This window comes from Choloepus didactylus, chromosome 6 (assembly GCF_015220235.1).
Source record: "Choloepus didactylus isolate mChoDid1 chromosome 6, mChoDid1.pri, whole genome shotgun sequence".
NCBI classification, from domain to species: domain Eukaryota; kingdom Metazoa; phylum Chordata; class Mammalia; order Pilosa; family Megalonychidae; genus Choloepus; species Choloepus didactylus.
The window spans coordinates 24,070,136-24,080,993 of NC_051312.1; the positions used below are offsets into that span (position 1 = coordinate 24,070,136).

The following is a 10,858-nucleotide window of genomic DNA, read 5'->3' on the forward strand; positions in this document are numbered from 1 at the left end:
CAACAACAAAAAGAATTTGATGGCTTTTTCACTCCTCAACTGTTCATCTCCCTCCCCCTCTCACCCCGTATACATTTTAGGATTACTTCTCTTTTTTTGCTTTATGAAAGGCAGAGTCAAAATAAAAGAAGTTCTGAGACTGTTTTGTAGAAAAGGCATTTCACTCAAGTAACATATTTGTGAAGAATTTGCTAAATTATAAGTGAAACCCTGTACCAAAACAAACTTTAGAATCATCAAACAAGGATTTACAGTTCTTTCCATTGCATATCCTGGAATATGAACATCATTCATGATGATTGAAGCTTTGGTTAAGTAACTGAAAAGCAATCAAAAGCAGCTAGCAAAGTTTCTAGTCACTAGCTCATAAATGCTCATTTAAATGTTCATAAATGTTAGTTTCTCATCCTCTTTGGTCAATTACCTGTGGAATTTGATAATCTGTTTTCACATTTACCAAAGATATGATCCTCCCTGTTTTTATGTGTCATCACTTTCTTGGAATTATGAACAGCCTAAGTTACTCTCTTGTTCAGCAAATTCCTCAAGGCATTTTTCACCTCTGCATTTATCACTGTGTAAATGATGGGATTTAATGTGGGTGTCAGGATTGCAAAGAACACAGTCACCAACTTGTCCACTGAGTAGGAGGCCACTGGACACATGCAGGTGAATATACAGGACACAAAAAAGAGTACAACTACAGTAAAGTGGGAGCCACATGTGCAGAGACCTTTGTGCCATCCTTCAGACCCATGGAATGATGACATAGGAGGTGAATAACATGGACAAAATGAGCAAGCACATGGCTCCACTGTTGGCAGCCACCACCATTCCAAGCATGTAGGTGTTGGTGCAGGCAAGCTTCACTGGTGAGAAAAGGTCACACATGAAGTGGTCAATGATATTGGGGCCAAAGAAGGGCAAGTCGATCTGAAGAGAATTTGCACAATGGCATGGAGGATCCCACCGATCCAGGCCACGGCCACTAAGAGGAGACAGAGCCCCTGTCACATGATGGTCACATAGTGCAGGGGCCTGCAGATTGCCACATAGCGGTCATAGGCTGTGACAATGAGGAAGACGATCTCTGATCCTCCCAGGAAGTGCTCCACAAGGAGCTGAGACAGGCAGCCACCCAAGGAGACGCTTCTCCTCTCATAGAGCAGGTTGGTGATCATTTTGGTAGTGGTGACAGAGGAGTAAGAGACATCTATGAAAGACAAGCAAGTGAGAAAGAAGTATATGGGAGTGGAAAGTGTGGGGCTGAGGAAGATGGTGATGACAATGAGCAGATTGGCCAGCAGAGTAAATAGAAAAATGACTAAAAAGATAATGGCAAGTATTTTCTACATGTGTGGATTCTGGGAGAATCCCAAGAATAAATTCAGTTACATTGTTGGAAGGCATGAGGTGATCTATTCAGGCAGAAACACTTTCCTGAAACCTGAATCATCTACAAAGAGAAATGGAAAGGTAATTAATTGTGGAAAGGTTGTGGTCTGAATTTCATAACATAGAAATGGGGTAGTCAACATTATTGTGGAGTGTATGTTTAGCACCCTTCACACAAGTAATTGCTTCAATTATTCATTCCTGCTTCCTCCATGATGATGTTTCTTTATCTCAAGACACCTAGCATTTGTCACCCTTAAAACATCTTCTGCAGGGCACCATGTTGTGCAAAATCTACTGAGAAAATATGGGGCTTTATGTGTGAGGACATCTGGAACCTCCTCCTGGTTCCACCTCTGTGTGATTTTGCTAAGTCATTTCAGTGCCATAAGCTTCTGAATCCTCTTCTGCCTCTGTAAGCCTACTAATAGTGACTGCAGAATATATTTTGTAAGCTCCAAAGTGTTGCACACAGGAAAGGGTTATTCTCTCTTCCAGGAGAACTGACATTTGAACTCACAGCTCTAACTGTGAAAAGAAAGATATTGTCCACTGTTGAAGAAATATCATAAGAGTCAGATTAAAGAAGTTTGTAGATAGTTGGAGACACACCTTGGCTCCCCACCACAGCACATGCTATTTGTGTCTGTTCCTCACTGTGCAGAGCAGAGTACTCACAGTAGTGTCTGCAATGTCTGGCGCTTATTAGTTGATGAATAAATGCTTGGTGTATTGCCGTACTCCCTACATCTCCATGTATAAGAATATAAATGCTTCTCAGCCCATAAACCTAACACTCAAGTGCTCCCATCTTCCTACTCTGTTTATCATTATTCTCTTTACAGCTTCAATGGAATGGGGTAAAAAAAAACACACAAATAAAATAAAAACTCTTGGTAAGGTCTGCAGTCAATGAAGGCGTATCAAGCCAAGGGAACCTTTATTTTCAAAGTTTTAAAAGTATTAGTTTAACCTGGAGAAAAGAAAGGAGGTTTTAAGGTAAAATAAATGATATATAAAGAGATGATAGACAGATAAAATACTATATATACATATGCAAACACACATATTTATATAATCTACTATAATTTACAAGTTCACTAATCCAACAAATATTTATTGGACCCTCACTATGTATTTTAATTTATGTGTTTGTCTACAAAAAGTCACAAAAAGTTTTTGTTATTATTAGTTAATACATCTCCACTCCCATATTTATTACCAAATAGGCTTCCTAAGTCTTTTAAGTTTCTGTTGTATGCATTCTCATGCTTTCTCTTCCCATCCTCTCATCACATCCATCATCCATCACAGGTTAAAGGGTATCACGTTATTTATCAAATGGGAGAACTATTCCAAATTGGGAACATAAATTCCCTGAAGGAAAAAAAAAAGAAAAATTTGAAAAATTAATAAAATTTATTCTGCAAACCATATTTACTTCCCTTTCCAAAAGAAAGAGATAAAAGGGTTTTATTTTTAATAAACCAAGATGAAAATCTTATGCAACTTTGAAAACAAAGTGCTGATGCTTCTTTGAAATTATTTTATTCTAGGCTTATCCCCCCAAACATCTGGAAGGAACATGGTATTCAAAAAGTAGAAATAAGATATTATTTATAAAAGTGACTTAGAAATAGCCATGAAGCAATATAAATAGTTTTTTTTTTTTTAAATAATAACCTCATTCTAGGAATACACCATAAAGGAAAATACTTTTAAAAGCAAAAATAGTTATGGACAAATACATTCAACAAAATTAATAATTAATAATAGCTGTGGAAAGTTAGAAAATGCCTGGATTGTCCAACATTGGAAAAACAGTTAAGTGAAAATACAGTGCATGTCTTCCAACAGTGTGTAACTTTTGAAAGAGATGTTTTCAAATATTGTGTAATTTTGTAAGAAAATTCTTATATTGTAATATTAAGCAGGAAAAATATGGATGTAAACTTGAATATGTAATGTAATTCTAAGTTAAATACACACACACACACACACACACACACACACATATATATATATATAGATATATATATATATACATATATATATATCTATATATATATACAGGAAAAAAGAGAAAAAAAAACCTGAAATGCTACTTGTAAATTGGTGAGATTATGGTGATTCTATTTACCTCGATGCTTGACATGCTAAAGAGATTTAAACCTCAGACTGGTGGGGCTGCAGTGGGTGAGGTTATGGTTATATTAATTTTTAAGGTCCATTTAAATCTGGGATTTATCTATAATCATACGATATCCTCAGAAAGAAATCTCACCTCTGAATTTGTTTGACACGGCTCCATGCCAGGGCCCCAGCTGTCAGTTAACCCAGAAAGAAGTAAAGTTGTAAGATTTAAAATGTCAACTAGCTCAGCTACACTAAGTCTCTTCGTTGATTTATAAATGGCACCTGTGGAGAATGCCTTTTTCTTGAGCCTTAAAAGTGCTACCACATATCTTGTTTGAAGTGAAGTTTCTTAACTGTGGCTAATGAGAACTCAGGGGTATTTCACCATTATTAGCAGAACTTGCCAACTGTCCAATTATTTCAGGTTAGTTAACTGAACATCAGAGGAAAACTTTTACAGCATTTCATCTCTAATTTTCAAATCCATCTTTTAGTCTATCTGAAGACATATCACAATAACAAGAGAAAAAATGAGTCAAACACTTACAAATTAACTAAATGACACTATGATTTAGGAAATTTGGTAACAAATGTGGTTAGTATAGAGTTTCTGGATATTTGGTATTGTAAAAAGTAAGCATTTTGGTGGATAACCATCTGACTTAAAATTTTTTACTTTAATATTATGTTTCTTTATCAAGCCATCCTTTATATTGACCATAATTTCTAGATATTGTATTCAGGTGTGCATGCAAACAGTTATGAACCCTATCATATATAATAAAGGCACATCATACTAGATAAAGTGTTCAATATTGCCCCAGGGCAGTTGTTTATTGCTCTGATTGTGGAGTTAAACTAATCTGATGATGATGAAAATAATTTCACTTATTGAAATACATGGAGCCATTTAAATTTGATCTCACAATACACCTATGGAATGGGAAAGATATCTGCCAGGTTGCTCAAGAGAGTGTGATCACTCTGAGCAACATATCATGATAGAAAAACAGCTCAAAAAAACTGTCCAAAACCGTGTAATGAAACTTATTTTGATGAGACATTTGAATATTATGGTGCTGGCCATGATAATATTTGTCACAGCAAGTACCAAAAAAGGCTTAAGTGGGATGTGAAACTATCCAAAAAATTATATGGAATATAAATTTTCATCTGTGAAAATGTCTCAACTTGTCTTTAATCTGTGGAATGAAACAGAGTGTCAAATAAGAGAATTAGCATGTACTTGCAAAGTTAATCTGCCCAACCTCATAAAAGATTTAAATCTATTCAAATGATTTTGGAATGACACATTAGATGGTCATGTGTTTTTGAAAAAAAATCTGTGTTAGTTTTTACTAACGATTTTGATTATAACAAATTATCACTTCCTATGTCAGATAATCAAAAAATATTCTAATATACCAAACCATAATCAAATACTAGCATTGAGAAATTCTATATAATGAAAAGGTCACAGGGTGTGAAATAAGAATATTGGGCTCAAGGCTGACTTACGTGTTCTATGATCTTGTTTTGTAACCATCATGACATTCTGTTTTTTTCTGCAAAATAAAAACAGTAGATTTCAATTTTATAGGGTTATTATAACCATATGAAGGCCCTTATAATTTTTCAGATTGGTTTAAATACAATTCATTTTTATTATCACTGACATCTTTTACCAAACAGAACAAGAGCCCAATAGAATTTTTTTTCTTATTGAAAAATTGTTTTTTATTGAGGTCCCACCAATTGCACCATCTGTTCCTAACATTAAGCTCCTTCTTCCTTTACAATTCGGTCTTTCTTAAGTGGTCCTATGAACGCCTTCTTCTCCTCCATGGTCTGGAAGTGGCCATGGCCAAACTTGGAGGTGGTGTCAATGAACTTGAGGTCAGTCTTCTCCAGGGCCCAGCATTTGGTCTGAACCAGCAAGGACTTGTGGAGGGTGAGCACCCACTTCTTGGTCCCCACCACACAGCGTTTCAGCATGACAAAGTCATTGGTCACCTCACCATAGTGAACAAAGCCACCCAAAGGGTTGATGCTCTTGTCAGACAAGTCGTAATCAGTGGAGGCATTGTTTTTGATCAGTTTGCCGTCCTTGATGAGGTAGCCCTGGCCAGTCTTGTAGATCTTGTTGATCTCAGTGCGGTGGTGGTAGCCTTTCTGCTCAGTCCATGCCACAGAGAAGGCCACATGAGCAGGGTGCCATGCCCCAATACAGGCAACCTTGCACAGCCCTCGGTGGGTCTTGCAAGGCAACTTCTTGGTGTGCCAGTGGCTGGTGACACCTTTTTAGCCTTTGCCCTTGGTCACCCCAATAATGTTGATCATCTCGTCTTGCCCAAACACTTGGTTCATGGGCACCTGCTGCTCCAGCCTCTCATGAGCCCAGTTCACTTTCTCAGCCACAGTGCCTCCGTTCACCTGGATCTCCATCAGGTGGGCCTTCTTCTGGCACAGAGGAAGTAGGCACATCTGGGTGTGTGCAATGACACAGATGACCTGGCAGTACTTCTTCATGCTGCTGAAGTCCTTCTCCAGCTGCTTCTTACCATCGCCATCCTGCCACTTCTTGCAGTACTTGGTGAAGGCCTTCTTCTTAGATTTATGCCAGTTCTTGTAGAAGCACCTTTTGCACTCATCACTGATATGCTCAGCAAAGACAGTCTTGAAGGTATGGATGCCACAAGGGGTTTCCATGTAGCCCACAATGCCTATGACAACCATGGGTGGTGTCTCCACAATGGTCATTGCCTCCATCACTTCCGTTTTGTTCACCTTGGATCCAGGCCTATCAGCCTCCCACACAATGTGGGTCATGCCAGCCTTGTAGCCCAGGAAGGCGGGGAGGTGGACAGGTTTGGAAGCATCAGCCTTGGGAAAGCTCTTCACCTTCCTCCAGTGCCGGCTGCTCCATTTCCGAGGCAAGAAACCCTGGGACCCATGCCTCAGAGCAGAGAACTTCCTGTGAGACATGATGTCGCCAATGGCAGCTGGTAGAGCCCCAATAGAATTTTAAACATTAGGTGTATGGAGGGTGTTTCAACAAAGTATTGGCATGTATCTTCTTTCTAAATTATATTACACATTCTCCTAGATACCAGTAGGCAATACGGCATTGTGAGTGACAGCTGCTTTAATATTAGGTATGTTGTGCAGCTCCCAGTTAGAAAAAAGATTTTTGTTAAAACATTTTATTGCGGTACCATTTATTCAATTCAAAATTTCCCATTTTAACCATCAATTTGCTACAATACAAGAAAAGCTCTGGTCTAAATGCTGCCTTTTTTTTTCTTTTTTCCTAATACCCTTTGAAATGATGGAAAGAGCATGGAATTTGGAATTAGACAAATGCTTATCTGAGTAGTAGCTCTGCCTCTGACATTGGGATGATGGTTTAATCTTTTTGAGCTTCACTTTCCTTAATCTATAAAACAAGAATAATCACAGTGATAACACCCACCTTGCAAAAATTCTCTAATAGTTTGGTAGAGAGATGGGGAGGGGACTTTAAAGTAGTAAACATGTAAAATTTTTGATAGAAATAAAATCTATGTATTGAATCATTTGCTATCTGAAATTATGTTTTTATTTAATAGCATTCTAATGGTATTTCCCCTCTCTGTGTTCTCACTATAGATAACAGGCTTTAACATGGGAGAGACAAGGGTATAGAATACTACTATGGCTTTATCCATGGGGAAGGTGGTCACTGGCTGTAGAAACAGAAATACAGGGCACAAAGAACAAGACAAGAACTGGGATGTAGGATCCACAGGTAAAGGGTCTTTTTTTCTCCCTGCAGACCAGTGAGTCTTCAAGGGGTACAAGATGACAACCTAGGATATCAGCATTATTACCAAGGTGATCCAGGGGCTTACTCTACCAATGGCAGCTACCAAGAAATCAGTGAGGAAATTATTGGTGCAGGCAAGTTGTATCAAGGGAAATGTCACACATAAAGTGTTCCATGATGTTTGGAGCCACAGAATGGGAGACAGAAAGTGACAAGGACCTGTCCTACACAGTGTCAAAAACCCACTGTCCAAGACATCCCCACTCAGGATGCTTCTCATCTTTGTATCACAGCTTAGCAAGTGAATCCTTGATCCTATGTGCACCCACTCTAATATTCAAATGTCTATTCTTCCAACCTTTCTAAAATTACATAAGTTCCTAATTCCCTTTATTGTATTATTTTCTGATTATAATATCTAGAGTAACTGTGACTTCTTTCACTAAAAAATAAATTAAACTAACTGGCTGACATTCATTCAATATATATTCTTTAAATCAGTGGAACTAATATCTCTGGGTACACTTAAGTGAAGCCAACTATAAGTAGAGGAAAAGGATGGGGGAAAAATTCCAATTTTATCCTTTACTAAATATATTATGGATAAATTTCTCAACAGGGAAACATGTAAGTCCAAAGCCTTAAATAAAAACAATCTTTGTAATTCATTATATCCTCAAAACTGCTACAATAAAATTATAAATGGGAAAGATGCCTTTGATTTATCACTTAAGTCAGTAAGAACATATAGTTTACAAAGAATCATAGGGGTATCTTTGTGTAAAACAAAACAAAACTATCTGTCCCCAAAATGTTTAACATTCTTGTATTTTTATAAAAAGTATACCCAGAAAGTTTAATGTAATGCAGGCAGATCCTAGGGCTCTACTGTAATATGAATGACTTACATATGCATTTCAATTTTTGGAGGAGGACAATTGATCTAGATGTGCAGAATGGGGTTGAAAAATTTTCTGTCCAAAGGACAGTCAGCATACATTCATAAAATCCACCATATGCTGTCTGATCATCTTCATTCTACCATAGATAACAAAGTTAACATTTAACATGTTATAACCTAACAAAGTTCACTTCTCAGAAGTATATCGTCAGCCATGAGCACAGGCTGTGAGACTTTAATCTGATCAAGATATTAATTTTTACAGTTACAATAACTTTTTAAAAAATATGAATTTTTAATTTAAAATATCACTGTCCTAGACTAAATGTATCAAGTTCATTAAGTCAAATTTTTACATACTACATAGGTAACATAGGTATCATTTCCCACAAACAAGAACTTGAAATCAAACTAGAAATTTTTGTCCATCAGATATCCTAACAGTACTATATATCTGTATAATTTTCTTGATCTCTATGGGCTGTAACATATTCCACTTAGATAAAGAATAATTTCTATAACTGTATCAATATAGGTTAAATAGCCCAAATGAGTGATAAAAATATAATAATGTGATTACTGAGAGTGAAAGTACTCCGTACTTCTGTGAAAGAATGAATATAATTTGAGTGAGGGATACATCCCTCTTCCAACTAGGGTCACTTCTTTACTCCAAAGTTTCCTCATAGCATTTTTCATTTCTGCATTTCTCAGGGAGTAGATTAAGGGGTTCAAAATGGAGGTTATGAAAGTTAAAAACACCATCAAGGATTTATCAATGCGAAAGTTGCAGTTTGGTCTTGCATAGCATAAGACACAAGAAGCAAAGGATAAAATGACCACAGTGATATGGGATGCATAGGTGTAGAAGGCTTTGCACTTTCCTTCCAAGCCATGAATCTTCAAAGAGTATAAGATGACTCCAAAGGAGCCAAGGAGGATGAAGAAGATGACAGTGCAAATTGCCCCTCCCTCCATTGACTATCATAGAAAGTTCAAGGAGGTAGGTACCAGTACAAGCTAGTTTCAGTAAGGAGCATATATCACACACAAAGTTGTCAATGAATTTGGGGCCACAGAAAGGGAGTTGATAATTAAATATAAATTGAACCAATGAATGCAGAAAGCCTCCAACCCAGACCACCTATTGTTGGTTTAGGAAAGAACACAATCTTGCAGGTTCACGATGATCAAATAATGAAGAAGTTTATAGATGACCACGTATTGGTTATAGGCCATCACCACCAGAATGACTTTGACACCAGTCTATAAATGATCTATAAACACTTAAGACATACAAGCATGGAAAGAAATTGTCTTTTTCTAAAACTGCAAGTCTATGGTCATTTTGGAAACAATGGCAGTAGAATAGGCAGTATCTATGAATGGTAAATAGTCTGGGAAAAAATACATGGGAGAACCCAGAAACTGGCTGGCCATAACTGTCACTATGATAAGCTAGTTGCCCACTATTGTCACAAAGTAGATGAATAAGAATGTGATAAATAGAACATTTTGCCCTTCTGGAATCTGTGTGAGCTCCAGAGGATGAACTCAGTTACATTGTTCCTATTTTTCATGTGTTCTTATGAAGGTGTCAGAGCCAGAAAGTAAAAAGGATCAATAATGAATGTGAGAATATTGCAAGCTCTGTGGAAAAAATGTGATGCCTTACTCAACAATGTTTTCTCTACAGGGCCTCACACATAGTAACTTTTTAGAAAATGAGTGCTTGGAATGTCCTCCCACAACTACCCATTCATTTTCACAAATTTCTTACTTCATCATTTTTAGTGCAATTTTATTGAGATATATTCACATACCATACAATAATCCAAATTATATAATCAGTTGTCCACAGTATCATCATATGGTTTGCATTCAACACCACAATCAATTTTTGAAGATTTTTATTACTTAAAAAATAAAAATAAAGGCAAAAAAATGAGCATCCAAAACATCCCATACCCTCCATCACCCCTTTTATTAATTTACTTTTTTGTTCCCAATATTCTACTCATCTTCCCATACAGTGAATAAAGGGAGTGTGATCCACAAGGTATTCACAATCACATAGTCACACTGTGTAAGCTGTATAGTTATACAAGTATTTGCAAGAATCAAGGATACTGGATTGCAGTCCAACAGCTTTGGTATTTCCATCTAGCTATTCTAATACATTAAAAACTAAAAAGGGATATCTATATAATGTATATGAATAAACTATAGAATGACTTCTCAACTCCATTTGATATCTCTCAGTCCCTGAAACTTTATTTTGTTTAATTTCTCTTTCCACATTTGCTCAAGAAAACTTCCTCAGTCCCATGATGCTCAGTTCAGACTAATCACCTGGAGCCATGTCCCACATTGTCAGGGAGACTGCACCCCTGGGAGCCATGTTCCACATATGGGGGAGGGCAGCAATTCCACCTGTTACATTGGCTTAGAGGGAGAAAACACATCTTAGCAACAAAACAGTTTCTCTAGGTGTGATGCTTAGGCAAAATTATAAGTAGGCTTAGCTTCTTTTCAGTAACATACTTCATAAGGGGAAGTCCCAAGATCAAGGGTGTCCGGCGCCGCCCCGCTCGACCCCTGCTCCCCGGCCGGCGAGGGGA

At 37.2% G+C, this 10,858-nt stretch overlaps 1 protein-coding gene and 1 pseudogene across 1 annotated transcript; both read right to left on the reverse strand.

Moving 5' to 3' along the window:
- Positions 1 to 515: 515 nt before the first annotated feature.
- LOC119536728 lies at positions 516 to 5,077 on the reverse strand (annotated as a pseudogene).
- A 173-nt stretch (positions 5,078 to 5,250) lies between these two features.
- Positions 5,251 to 6,516, reverse strand: LOC119537563 (60S ribosomal protein L3-like). The gene is given in 1 exon segment (XM_037840080.1): positions 5,251 to 6,516. A coding segment is annotated over 1 exon segment (1,209 nt). The 3' UTR covers positions 5,251 to 5,307.
- Positions 6,517 to 10,858: the final 4,342 nt, after the last annotated feature.